This window comes from Silurus meridionalis, chromosome 5 (genome assembly GCF_014805685.1).
Source record: "Silurus meridionalis isolate SWU-2019-XX chromosome 5, ASM1480568v1, whole genome shotgun sequence".
In the NCBI taxonomy this organism is placed as follows: domain Eukaryota; kingdom Metazoa; phylum Chordata; class Actinopteri; order Siluriformes; family Siluridae; genus Silurus; species Silurus meridionalis.
The window spans coordinates 3,004,392-3,019,144 of record NC_060888.1 but is presented as its reverse complement, the minus strand read 5'-3'; the positions used below and the strand labels follow the sequence as shown (position 1 = coordinate 3,019,144).

The 14,753-nt window shown below is 35.0% G+C and overlaps 2 protein-coding genes across 2 annotated transcripts in view; both read left to right on the top strand.

The window, feature by feature from the left end:
* Positions 1-840: 840 nt before the first annotated feature.
* On the top strand, positions 841-3,027 carry LOC124385735. The gene is made up of 6 exons (XM_046848983.1): positions 841-910; positions 1,008-1,364; positions 1,946-2,299; positions 2,369-2,473; positions 2,749-2,792; positions 2,896-3,027. Exons 1-6 carry the CDS (start codon positions 868-870, stop codon positions 3,019-3,021), a joined length of 1,029 nt encoding a protein of 342 aa, XP_046704939.1. The 5' UTR covers positions 841-867; the 3' UTR covers positions 3,022-3,027.
* A 9,810-nt stretch (positions 3,028-12,837) lies between these two features.
* The window catches only part of LOC124385750, a 2,262-nt gene continuing 346 nt past the window's right edge, over positions 12,838-14,753 (top strand). Inside the window, exons 1-3 of the mRNA XM_046849014.1 lie at positions 12,838-12,970; positions 13,986-14,339; positions 14,410-14,514. Of these exons, the coding sequence (XP_046704970.1) occupies positions 12,838-12,970; positions 13,986-14,339; positions 14,410-14,514 (592 nt within the window). The remainder of the gene's footprint in view (positions 12,971-13,985; positions 14,340-14,409; positions 14,515-14,753) is intronic.

The following is a 14,753-nucleotide window of genomic DNA, read 5'->3' as shown; positions in this document are numbered from 1 at the left end:
CAGAGTAAGATTTACTGTTATGGAGTCTTCACCACTGGATAAACTATTGCAGACCATCGTCAGCATCCACCAAACCCAGCAACATGCCCTCACTAAACTGCAGATGGAGCAGAAATGGGCGAGTGTGCAGTGAGTTGGCTCTACTCCCATCAGCATTATCAGATGTTCCACTTGTTGACATTCCACAAGCTCGGCCACCCATTTGCAATAACTCAATAACTCCATGACGCCTGCCAAAGGTGCGGGCTGGCAGAGGAGCCTGAGGCCAATGTAGTAGAGCTCATTGTGCTGGAGCAGTTTATCAGCCAATTAACAGTAGGGACAGCAGAATAGGATTCCATGATTGGAACTGCAGCTTAATGTTGCACTTATTTTTGATCTCCATTTATGGTGCACTATAGGATCAGGATCTTGTACAGGAAAAACTGCTATGAAAAAGTTTTGCTATGAAAAAGGCCACATTTTATGTTTAGGTCTTAAAAAAAAAAGATGTGAATTTAAATATTTGCTACATCAAACATTGCGAGTGTTCTGTTCTGTTTTGTAAAAACCTGTACAATTCTTCAAATTGTTCTTTTATTAATATTTCTAACTAATATCCACACACCTATGTAACAGTACTGAACATTTAGCAGAAACGCCAAACTAGTTCTGTACAGTGTGTATTGTTTTTAATGCTCAGTTACACCACAGACTGCTGGTGAACCAAACTGTGTCTCAGAAATGGAAACAAAGCTGAAAAGGAAATTTAGTTCATGACTTTTAAGCAGCCAATCAGATGAAAGTCTTTGGAAATAAAACTGCTGGTGCTGTCATCATCTGCCCACTTTTCAGGAGCTCCACCAGAGTGTTACTTCACATCTGAAGATGGCACAACTGTGCATTTTTCTCTTAACTCTGAACACAATAAGTAAGTTTCATTTCATTTATGTGTTAACTGTTGCAATGCTTATGAGTTCTTCAATTATTTTGAATAGTTATTCCTTTATTTATATTTCATTTTCTAGCTTCGGCGCACGTTGTGGATTTTTCCAGACCGTCCTTTATTTCATTTCGCTCAGTGAAGTCTGGAGAACGTGTTAGTCTTAACTGTCCTTTGAAAGACATTAACAGGCCTAAAAGTGTGGTCTGGTACAAGCAAATCTTTGGAGAAATGCCTCAAAAAGTGGGTGAAAAATTAATGTATAAGACGTTAAAAATTTACTCCAGTTTCAACACATCAGGATTTACAATGGAGACGACTGAAAACAAATATTTTTTGATTATTCCACTTACGAATAAAGATCATGGAGGACTTTATTACTGTGAAGCCATTTCCACATACGAGGCTACATTATCCAATGGAACGTTCTTGACTGTAAAAGGTAAATAACTAAATAAAAACTACCTGATCTAAAAACTATGTATTTTTGTTATTAAATGTTATTTGTAAGTGCTTTTAAATAACTTGATTAAAGCAATCTAGATGTGTATAAAAATGTTAATGTCTGTCACTGTAGATGTTCTATGAGCTTCAGTGTGTTCAAGATTGAAAACACTACTCTAATTAATTACACTGCATGAGAACCACAGTTACGAGTGGTCTGGTTCATAACAATTACTTTGTGAATCATATTTATGATTCCTTAAAAAAGTTATGAATACATAATTGCAATAAGAAAAGAACTAAAATTTGTCAATCATCATCCAAAATGGATGCAGGTTTGTAATGTAGGATCTTATAAAATATTAATTCCTTTTATTTTTATCGCTTCAAATTACTGTCCATTTTATGGAATTTTAGGTGCATCAGCATTATTAATAATACATTTGACTAGGTGTGCATTGTACCAAAAAGGGCAGAGTTTTGTTGTTAGCTGGGATTCTGTCATTTTCAGTTTAAGAACATTATAGTGAATGTTTCATTTATCATATAAATTTAAACTGTCTTTATTCCCCTGAGCAGGAGATGAAGATGAAAAAGTGACAGTGTTCCAGAGCAGTGTATCAGACTCAGTTCCTGTAGGAGCATCAGTGACTCTGCAGTGTTCGGTTCTCTCTGAGAGCAGAGCAGCAGAACTCCAAGTGCTCTGGTTCAGAGCTGCTCCATCACAATCCCATCCTCAACTCATTTACACTCATCACAACAGCAGCCTTCAGTGTGAGAGCAAATCTTCTACACACACCTGTGTGTACAACTTGTCCAAGAACATCTTCAGCCTCAATGATACTGGTACTTACTACTGCGCTGTGGCCCTGTGTGGGAAGATCATTTTCGGGAACGGGACACGAGTACAGCTGGAGAATCTTTCACAAATTGGTTGGTAAAAAGAAAATCTAAATATGTTATAAATTATTTTGAATTGTAATCTGATCAGTGGTTGTTTAGGTCCTGAAGTGATCTACCTCACAGTAGTGGTGGTGGTTTGTATGATTGTGATCTTCACTCAAGCTTTTCTTCTCTGTAAAATGAGGAACGGCGAAAAATCCAGAGGTGAGTCTGTATGAAAATTTTATTTCCTTGTCTACTATATTTATGTAGATTATTTACAGTCCAACAAAGTACAATAACCTTTAGTCTCCTGGGCTGATGTCCACTAGATTTTGGAGTGCAGTTGTGATAGTTTTTGCTAATTCAGTGACAGGGGTGGTAGTAAAGTGAGGAGGAATGAACATGGAGCTTTTCTTGTATATTTATTTATTTATTTATTTATTTATTTATTTATTTATTTATTTATTTATTTATTCATATTTGTGTTTCCTGTTCAGTGAGATGTCAAACAGACTCTGTTAATGAAAGAACAACTGGTCAGGTAAATACTATATATTTCTACATGTTCTATGAACATCTCGCTTAATTGCTCTCTTATGTTTCACTGTGCTTCAAAATAAATATTTCAATGTTCATTCCCACAGGGTGGTGTTTCAGTGGAGCTGAATTACGCTGCTATACATTATAACAAGAACAACACCAAACGAGTGACACGAAAGAGAGACAGACCTGAAGATTGTGTTTATTCTGAAGTGTTACATGCTACATAGATCATATTTCTATTTCTATTTGTTCTTCATGTATTAATTAGTTCTTTTTTTCTTTTATTTTGCTGAAGTTTAATATATAACAAATGAAAAATGGAATTATTTTTGTGAAATCCTTCATTCCCTGTTCTTGTTGTAATCTGCTCGAATGATTTATGACACAAATCAACACGAATTTTTCACACACAATTTTTCAGTCTTTAGATTGCCAATATTTATACATAAAAGTAGGGTTCAGACACAGGGAATGTGATCTGCTGCCACTGTCCTCTGATGAAGACCTGTATTTAGACTTGAAATGGGTGATTGTGCAGTGAGTTGGACCTACTCTGACATTCCACAAGCTCGGCCACACATTTGCAATAATTCAATAACTCCATGATGCCTTCTAATGGTGCTGGCTGACAAAAAAGAATATGGGCAATTATGTAGTTGAGCTTATTGTGCTGGAGCAGTTTATCAGCCAGCTACTGATAGGTACAGGGAATGGGTCCAGTACAACTATCTGGCACTACATAACAGGCAGTCCAGTTTAATATTAAAGATGGATTTAACCGAAACATGAAACACACCAAAAAATGAGGTGACCCATATATTAGTCCCAAAGGGCCATGGAGAACACATTTATTATTTCAGAGTTCCAAAATCTGTGCCGAAGGCTAAGAGGTTAATATCCATTTGCTGTTACAAAAACTTCCACTCTCAAGTAAAGATGCTGCATGAGTTGTTTCTGCTGTGTGGACATTTGCCTAAAAATCAGCAGTACATTCATACACATTTTTGCGGCCTTCATGTTAAAACATTTTTATACTATAAACATTAAGGGTCAAAGATTATTGAACTATTTGTTATTTAGTAAATAAATCATTGTGGCATGAGACCATAACATGTACATGTATGTAGAAGGTTGAGCGTGGCTTTGTGAAGGTTTGTGCATGGAAGGTGGAGCCAGAAGAAGGAAGTGGGAAGGATTACTACAGAGCGCTCTCTGTTTCAGTGATCGGCAGTATTTACCATCCACAAACATTCGATCTAGTGAGTGATTTAGTCAAACACTTTTTGTGTAACAGAAAATGATTCGTATATTTGCAAAAAACAGTGCAAGAGATTCCACAAGTTTCCACACCACAGGATTTTTCACATTTGATTTTTTATATGGGTGCAAACCACAATGTTTTCTAGATGTCACCAGGAAAAATTTACAGTTGGGACTTTTAAATAGTAAGAATAGTAAAGAAAGAATGAGATATTTCCTGGATTTTAAAGCAATAAGAAATTAAATATACAGGGAGTGCAGAATTATTAGGCAAATGAGTATTTTGACCACATCATCCTCGTTATGCATGTTGTCTTACTCCAAGCTGTATAGGCTGGAAAGCCTACTACCAATTAAGCATATTAGGTGATGTGCATCTCTGTAATGAGAAGGGGTGTGGTCCAATGACATCAACACCCTATATCAGGTGTGCATAATTATTAGGCAACTTCCTTTCCTTTGGCAAAATGGGTCAAAAGAAGGACTTGACAGGCTCAGAAAAGTCAAAAATAGTGAGATATATTGCAGAGGGATGCAGCAGTCTTAAAATAGCCAAGCTTCTGAAGCGTGATCATCGAACAATCAAGCGTTTCATTCAAAATAGTCGACAGGGTCGCAAGAAGCGTGTGGAAAACCAAGGCGCAAAATAACTGCCCGTGAACTGAGAAAAGTCAAGCGTGCAGCTGCCAAGATGCCACCAGTTTGGCCATATTTCAGAGCTGCAACATCACTGAGTGCCCAAAAGCACAAGGTGTGCAATACTCAGAGACATGGCCAAGGTAAGAAAGGCAGAAAGTCGACCACCACTGAACAAGACACACAAGCTGAAACGTCAAGACTGGGCCAAGAAATATCTCAAGACTGATTTTTCTAAGGTTTTATGGACTGATGAAATGAGAGTGAGTCTTGATGGGCCAGATGGATGGGCCCGTGGCTGGATTGGTAAAGGGCAGAGAGCTCCAGTCCGACTCAGACGCCAGCAAGGTGGAGGTGGAGTACTGGTTTGGGCTGGTATCATCAAAGATGAGCTTGTGGGGCCTTTTCGGGTTGAGGATGGAGTCAAGCTGAACTCCCAGTCCTACTGCCAGTTTCTGGAAGACACCTTCTTCAAGCAGTGGTACAGGAAGAAGTCTGCATCCTTCAAGAAAAACATGATTTTCATGCAGGACAATGCTCCATCACACACGTCCAAGTACTCCACAGCGTGGCTGGCAAGAAAGGGTATAAAAGAAGAAAATCTAATGATATGGCCTCCTTGTTCACCTGATCTGAACCCCATTGAGAACCTGTGGTCCATCATCAAATGTGCGATTTACAAGGAGGGAAAACAGTACACCTCTCTGAACAGTGTCTGGGAGGCTGTGGTTGCTGCTGCACGCAATGTTGATGGTGAACAGATCAAAACACTGACAGAATCCATGGATGGCAGGCTTTTGAGTGTCCTTGCAAAGAAAGGTGGCTATATTGGTCACTGATTTGTTTTGTTTGGTTTTGAATGTCAGACATGTATATTTGTGAATGTTGAGATGTTATATTGGTTTCACTGGTAAAAATAAATAAATACTGAGATATTTCCTGGATTTTAAAGCAATAAGAAATTAAATATATATATATATATATATATATATAATAAAAGGATTTTTTTTTTTTTGCACACATACATGTCTCATTTCTGAAGAATCTTTCAACACAATGTGTACTAATACAGCAACACATTTATTATTTCAGAGTTCAAAATCTGTGCCGAAGGCTAAGAGGTTAATATCCATTTGCTGTTACAAAACTTCCACTCTCAAGTAAAGATGCTGCATGAGTTGTTTCTGCTGTGTGGACATTTGCCTAAAAATCAGCAGTACATTCATACACATTTTGCGGCCTTCATGTTAAAACATTTTTATACTATAAACATTAAGGGTCAAAGATTATTGAACTATTTGTTATTTAGTAAATAAATCATTGTGGCATGAGACCATAACATGTACATGTATGTAGAAGGTTGAGCGTGGCTTTGTGAAGGTTTGTGCATGGAAGGTGGAGCCAGAAGAAGGAAGTGGGAAGGATTACTACAGAGCTCTCTGTTTCAGTGATCGGCAGTATTTACCATCCACAAACATTCGATCTAGTGAGTGATTTAGTCAAACACTTTTGTGTAACAGAAAATGATTCGTATATTTGCAAAAACAATACAAAAGATTCCACAAGTTTCCACACCACAGGATTTTTCACATTTGATTTTTTATATGGGTGCAAACCACAATGTTTTCTAGATGTCACCAGGAAAAATTTACAGTTGGGACTTTTAAATAGTAAGAATAGTAAAGAAAGAATGAGATATTTCCTGGATTTTAAAGCAATAAGAAATTAAATATATATATAATAAAAGGATTTTTTTTTTTTTGCACACATACATGTCTCATTTCTGAAGAATCTTTCAACACAATGTGTACTAATACAGCAACACATTTATTATTTCAGAGTTCAAAATCTGTGCCGAAGGCTAAGAGGTTAATATCCATTTGCTGTTACAAAAACTTCCACTCTCAAGTAAAGATGCTGCATGAGTTGTTTCTGCTGTGTGGACATTTGCCTAAAAATCAGCAGTACATTCATACACATTTTTGCGGCCTTCATGTTAAAACATTTTTATACTATAAACATTAAGGGTCAAAGATTATTGAACTATTTGTTATTTAGTAAATAAATCATTGTGGCATGAGACCATAACATGTACATGTATGTAGAAGGTTGAGCGTGGCTTTGTGAAGGTTTGTGCATGGAAGGTGGAGCCAGAAGAAGGAAGTGGGAAGGATTACTACAGAGCGCTCTCTGTTTCAGTGATCGGCAGTATTTACCATCCACAAACATTCGATCTAGTGAGTGATTTAGTCAAACACTTTTTGTGTAACAGAAAATGATTCGTATATTTGCAAAAACAGTACAAAAGATTCCACAAGTTTCCACACCACAGGATTTTTCACATTTGATTTTTTATATGGGTGCAAACCACAATGTTTTCTAGATGTCACCAGGAAAAATTTACAGTTGGGACTTTTAAATAGTAAGAATAGTAAAGAAAGAATGAGATATTTCCTGGATTTTAAAGCAATAAGAAATTAAATATATATATAATAAAAGGATTTTTTTTTTTTTGCACACATACATGTCTCATTTCTGAAGAATCTTTCAACACAATGTGTACTAATACAGCAACACATTTATTATTTCAGAGTTCAAAATCTGTGCCGAAGGCTAAGAGGTTAATATCCATTTGCTGTTACAAAACTTCCACTCTCAAGTAAAGATGCTGCATGAGTTGTTTCTGCTGTGTGGACATTTGCCTAAAAATCAGCAGTACATTCATACACATTTTGCGGCCTTCATGTTAAAACATTTTTATACTATAAACATTAAGGGTCAAAGATTATTGAACTATTTGTTATTTAGTAAATAAATCATTGTGGCATGAGACCATAACATGTACATGTATGTAGAAGGTTGAGCGTGGCTTTGTGAAGGTTTGTGCATGGAAGGTGGAGCCAGAAGAAGGAAGTGGGAAGGATTACTACAGAGCTCTCTGTTTCAGTGATCGGCAGTATTTACCATCCACAAACATTCGATCTAGTGAGTGATTTAGTCAAACACTTTTTGTGTAACAGAAAATGATTCGTATATTTGCAAAAAACAATACAAAAGATTCCACAAGTTTCCACACCACAGGATTTTTCACATTTGATTTTTTATATGGGTGCAAACCACAATGTTTTCTAGATGTCACCAGGAAAAATTTACAGTTGGGACTTTTAAATAGTAAGAATAGTAAAGAAAGAATGAGATATTTCCTGGATTTTAAAGCAATAAGAAATTAAATATATATATAATAAAAGGATTTTTTTTTTTTTTTTTGCACACATACATGTCTCATTTCTGAAGAATCTTTCAACACAATGTGTACTAATACAGCAACACATTTATTATTTCAGAGTTCAAAATCTGTGCCGAAGGCTAAGAGGTTAATATCCATTTGCTGTTACAAAACTTCCACTCTCAAGTAAAGATGCTGCATGAGTTGTTTCTGCTGTGTGGACATTTGCCTAAAAATCAGCAGTACATTCATACACATTTTGCGGCCTTCATGTTAAAACATTTTTATACTATAAACATTAAGGGTCAAAGATTATTGAACTATTTGTTATTTAGTAAATAAATCATTGTGGCATGAGACCATAACATGTACATGTATGTAGAAGGTTGAGCGTGGCTTTGTGAAGGTTTGTGCATGGAAGGTGGAGCCAGAAGAAGGAAGTGGGAAGGATTACTACAGAGCTCTCTGTTTCAGTGATCGGCAGTATTTACCATCCACAAACATTCGATCTAGTGAGTGATTTAGTCAAACACTTTTGTGTAACAGAAAATGATTCGTATATTTGCAAAAACAATACAAAAGATTCCACAAGTTTCCACACCACAGGATTTTTCACATTTGATTTTTTATATGGGTGCAAACCACAATGTTTTCTAGATGTCACCAGGAAAAATTTACAGTTGGGACTTTTAAATAGTAAGAATAGTAAAGAAAGAATGAGATATTTCCTGGATTTTAAAGCAATAAGAAATTAAATATATATATAATAAAAGGATTTTTTTTTTTTTGCAGACAGACAGACAGACAGATAGATATATAGACAGATATATAGATAGATAGATAGATATATAGACAGATATATAGATAGATAGATAGATAGATAGATAGATAGATAGATAGATAGATAGATAGATAGATAGATAGATAGATAGATAGATAGATAGATAGATAGATAGATACAGTGCCCTCCACAATTATTGGCACCCCTGTTTAAGATGTGGTCGTGGACTTCTAAAAATTCTCCTTTTTTTTAAAACAACATAGAACCCAAATGCAAAAAAAGAGAAAAATCCAACCTTTCATTTAAGTACATAACTTTGGTGGTAAAAAAAAAATACATTTAGAAAAAAAAAAAACTTGAAATCATGTGTCCCACAATTATTGGCACCCCTAACAATTCCTCTGAAAAATTTAATTGTTTTTTTTTTTTTTATATATATTTTTCTGTAGTTGCTAAGGTTGGTCAGGGTATCTAGGGACTTTTAATTAGTAATTCATGATTTCCTGTTTCCTGGGGTATAAATATGTTGTGACACAGAGGCCTAATTCTCTTACCCATTTGTCAACATGGCAAAGACAAGAGAACACACCATTCAAGTAAGGCAGATGTGTGTCGACCTTCATAAGTCAGGCAATGGCTACAAGAAAATAGCCACTCGCCTTAACTTGCCGGTATCTACAGTCAGAGGAATCATTAAGAAGTTTAAAACAACTGGAACAGTGACAAACAAGGCTGGAAGAGGTCCCAAGTTTATCTTGCCACAACGCACAGTGAGGAGGATGGTAAGAGAAGTAAAAAAATTTCCCAAGCTCACCGTCACAGAATTGCATCAAAGAGTGGCATCTTGGGGTCACAGAGTCTCCAAAACAACCATCAGACGCTCTCTACATGCCAACAAGCTGTTTGGGAGGCATGCAAGGTAAAACCTTTTCTCACTAACACTCACAAACGTAAACGCCTGGAGTTTGCTAAGCGGTACTGGGACTTCAACTGGGATCGTGTGCTTTGGTCAGATGAGACTAAGATTGAGCTTTTTGGCAACAAACACTCTAAGTGGGTCTGGCGTAAAACAAAAGATGAGTATGCCGAAAAGCACCTCATGCCCACCGTGAAGTATGGTGGAGGATCTATGATGCTGTGGGCCTGTTTCTCTTCCAAAGGCCCTGGGAACCTTGTTAGGGTGCATGGCATTATGAACGCTTTGAAGTACCAGGATATTTTAAATAAAAACCTGATGGCCTCTGCCAGAAAGCTGAAGATGGGTCGTCATTGGGTCTTTCAGCAGGATAATGATCCAAAACATGTGGCAAAATCTACACAAAAGTGGTTCAGCAGTCACAAACTCAAGGTCCTCCCATGGCCATCTCAGTCCCCAGACCTCAACCCAATCGAAAACCTGTGGGGCGAGCTAAAGAGAAGAGTGCATAAAAGAGGACCCAGGACACTGGATGATCTAGAAAGATTGTGCAAAGAAGAATGGTCAAAAATCCCTCTCTTTGTGTTCTCCAATCTTGTGAAATGTTATAGGAGGAGATTAAGTGCTGTCTTGTTGGCAAAAGGAGGTTGTACAAAGTATTAACATCAGGGGTGCCAATAATTGTGGCACACATGATTTCAAGTTTTTTTTTTTCTAAATGTGTGATTTTTTTACTACCAAAGTAATGTACTTAAATAAAAGGTTGGATTTTTCTCTTTTCTTGCATTTGGGTTCTATGTTGTTTTAAAAAAAAGGAGAATTTTTAGAAGTCCACGACCACATCTTAAACAGGGGTGCCAATAATTGTGGAGGGCACTGTAGATAGATAGATATGGTAGATCCAGCGCAACTTACATTTATCTCATTCATAAAACTAAGTAGTTACAGGATTAAGGGCCTTTCTTAGGGGACCAAGAATGGCAGTTTGGTGTAGCTTGGATTTGAACTTATAAAAAATGTGGATGAAGAAAGAGAAAAAAAATGATACATCATATTTTGGTTTAGATTAAAAATTAGATGATATAAATGTTTTCGATGTCAAGAATTGTGGGTTTTTTTGTTGCATATATATTATGTATATATTTATATCTGACACTGCACATCGCAGTAACAGTAAATGGCTTTTATTTTAGAAAATAAGATCTGTACAGGTTTGATTTTTTTGTTGCTCTTTATTTTCCATCTGGTGAACGAAACACTGGCTCAAAAATAGAGACGTAGCTGAAAAGGAAATTCAGCTCGTGACTTTGAGCAGCCAATCAGATTGCAGTCTTGAGAACAAAACTCTTGCTGCTGTCATCATCTGCCCACTTTTCAGCAGCTCCATCTGACTGTTGTTTCAGCTCTAAAGATGGCACAACTGTGGATTTTTCTCTTTTCTCTGAACATAATAAGTAAGTTTAACTATAATATATAAAATGCTTATTATTTATTCTAGTATTTCCTTCATTATTGCATTAACCTTTTCTTTTTGTACATTTTCTAGCTTTGGCGCAAGTTATGGATTTCTCCAGACCTTCATTTCTATCGTTTCTCTCAGTCAAGTCTGGAGAGCATGTTACTCTTAACTGCCCGTTTAAACACATTCCTAGAGCTGAAAATGTGGTTTGGTACAAACAAACATTTGGAGAAATGCCACAAAGAGTGGGAGAAAAAATAAATTATGTTGTCAAAATTTTCCCCATTTTCAGTTCGTCAGGATTTACAATGGAGACGACTGCTAATGGCGTTTCTTTGATTATTCCACATATAAATAAAGATCATGGAGGACTTTACTACTGTGGAAATATTTACCTGCAAGATTTAACATTATCCAATGGAACATTCTTGGCTGTAACAGGTAAATAATTTCATCACTCTATTTGTACACTACACATGCAAACACACTGAACACTGTGTATTTAACTGAATCTGTATCACAAGTAATGTGCCAGACAATGTAGCGTTTTTATTTCATTGTCTTCTGTATCATTTATACCGTCTTTGGTACTGATCGTGAATAAACTATATTGAAATATGAAATTTAGAGCAGTTTATGGCTGTATAAAAAATCTATTAAGAAATATTTTATAGATTTAATTTTTAACAGTAGATTTTGGTAATAATACTGAAATGGTAATAATATTGTATAACATTATTATTATACATAAAATATAACAACATTAATTTAGATTTATATATATATATATATAACATTTAATTTTGATTACATTTAATTTGAATTGAAATATTTGATCCGGAAGTTCGTTTTTATGTGCACAATAGAGAACATTATACATTTTCCATTTGTAGCAACCCGGAAAAGGATATTTTTAATTGAACTTCTTCTGTATTGCTTCATTTTTGAAATTGGCAATGATTTGTTTTTATTTTTTTATATTGATTTTAACAAGGGTTATCATCCAGATATAACCAGATATGATTATAGATTTAATATAAATATAGATTTACAGATATAAATACAGATTTAGATTAAAATTAGATGATATAAATGTTTTCGATGTCAAGAATTGTGGGTTTTTGTTGCATATATATTATGTATATATTTATATCTGACACTGCACATCGCAGTAACAGTAAATGGCTTTTATTTTAGAAAATAAGATCTGTACAGGTTTGATTTTTTTGTTGCTCTTTATTTTCCATCTGGTGAACGAAACACTGGCTCAAAAATAGAGACGTAGCTGAAAAGGAAATTCAGCTCGTGACTTTGAGCAGCCAATCAGATTGCAGTCTCGAGAACAAAACTCTTGCTGTCATCATCTGCCCACTTTTCAGCAGCTCCATCTGACTGTTGTTTCAGCTCTAAAGATGGCACAACTGTGGATTTTTCTCTTTTCTCTGAACATAATAAGTAAGTTTAACTATAATATATAAAATGCTTATTATTTATTCTAGTATTTCCTTCATTATTGCATTAACCTTTTCTTTTTGTACATTTTCTAGCTTTGGCGCAAGTTATGGATTTCTCCAGACCTTCATTTCTATCGTTTCTCTCAGTCAAGTCTGGAGAGCATGTTACTCTTAACTGCCCGTTTAAACACATTCCTAGAGCTGAAAATGTGGTTTGGTACAAACAAACATTTGGAGAAATGCCACAAAGTGGGAGAAAAATAAATTATGTTGTCAAAATTTTCCCCATTTTCAGTTCGTCAGGATTTACAATGGAGACGACTGCTAATGGCGTTTCTTTGATTATTCCACATATAAATAAAGATCATGGAGGACTTTACTACTGTGGAAATATTTACCTGCAAGATTTAACATTATCCAATGGAACATTCTTGGCTGTAACAGGTAAATAATTTCATCACTCTATTTGTACACTACACATGCAAACACACTGAACACTGTGTATTTAACTGAATCTGTATCACAAGTAATGTGCCAGACAATGTAGCGTTTTTATTTCATTGTCTTCTGTATCATTTATACCGTCTTTGGTACTGATCGTGAATAAACTATATTGAAATATGAAATTTAGAGCAGTTTATGGCTGTATAAAAAATCTATTAAGAAATATTTTATAGATTTAATTTTTAACAGTAGATTTTGGTAATAATACTGAAATGGTAATAATATTGTATAACATTATTATTATACATAAAATATAACAACATTAATTTAGATTTATATATATATATATATAACATTTAATTTTGATTACATTTAATTTGAATTGAAATATTTGATCCGGAAGTTCGTTTTTTATGTGCACAATAGAGAACATTATACATTTTCCATTTGTAGCAACCCGGAAAAGGATATTTTTAATTGAACTTCTTCTGTATTGCTTCATTTTTGAAATTGGCAATGATTTGTTTTTATTTTTTTATATTGATTTTAACAAGGGTTATCATCCAGATATAACCAGATATGATTATAGATTTAATATAAATATAGATTTACAGATATAAATACAGATTTAGACTAAAAAAAGTAAATGTCCACTTACAGTTCGCTAAAAAGTTCTCTATAAACAGCACTGAAAACAATTATAGCACTGTAGAAGAAGTAGGTTTGGACATTTTACATTGTTCTTTGGTCAAAGAAAATTACGATAAAAAAATCTAAACCAAAATCTACCAACAATAAAGAACCATAAAGAATTTTAGGTTATATTAGAATATAAGTTCTTTTTTTCAACACTGTATTTTTGGTGATTGGACAGGCACTTGATTAAAAGTGTTTTTTGACAAACATAAAAGCAATTCTGTTCCCAGGATTCTTATTATACTTTGTTATTTCACTTTGTAAACATGAACATTTTATTTAGCACAGTCAGTAAATCTGTCTTTATTCCCCTAAGTAGGTGATGAAGATGTAAAAGTGTCAGTGAACCAGAGCAGTGTTTTGAACTCGGTTCCTGCAGGAGCATCAGTGACTCTGCAGTGTTCGGTTCTCTCTGAGAGCAGAGCAGCAGAACTCCAAGTGCTCTGGTTCAGAGCTGCTCCATCACAATCCCATCCTCAACTCATTTACACTCATCACAACAGCAGCCTTCAGTGTGAGAGCGAATCTTCTACACACACCTGTGTGTACAACTTGTCCAAGAACATCTTCACCCTCAATGATACTGGTACTTACTACTGCGCTTTGGCCCTGTGTGGGAAGATCATTTTTGGGAACGGGACACGAGTACAGCTGGAGGATCTTTCACAATTTGGTTGGTAAAAAGAAAATCTGAATACGATATGAGTTATTTTTAATTGTTAATGTGATCACTGGTTGTTTAGGTCCTGAAGTGATCTACCTCACAGTAGTTGTGGTGGTGTGTTTGATTGTGATCTTCACTCAAGCTTTTCTAATCTATAAATTGAGGAACTGTGAACAATCCAGAGGTGAGTCTGTATCACACAGAAGTGCAAACAACTTCTATTCATAATATAAAATTAATTTGTATATTATATTATATTTATTCTTTATGCTCCATCATTTAATGCATTTTTGGTTTTTACTTTGTCTTTTTCTTAGATTATGAATAATCATTTAAAATAAAATGAAATAAAATAATAGACTTTTATCATTTGAAACAAATGTGAATCTGATGAATTTTATTTACTACACATTCTACATTTTC

Bases quoted from the DNA above. Each gene is read 5' to 3' on its own strand.
- LOC124385735 (XM_046848983.1), top strand. From the start codon at position 868: ATGGCACAACTGTGCATTTTTCTCTTAACTCTGAACACAATAA. The intron at 911-1,007 runs GTAAGTTTCATT...TTCATTTTCTAG, and splicing joins CTTAACTCTGAACACAATAA to CTTCGGCGCACGTTGTGGAT. The intron at 1,365-1,945 runs GTAAATAACTAA...TCCCCTGAGCAG, and splicing joins AACGTTCTTGACTGTAAAAG to GAGATGAAGATGAAAAAGTG.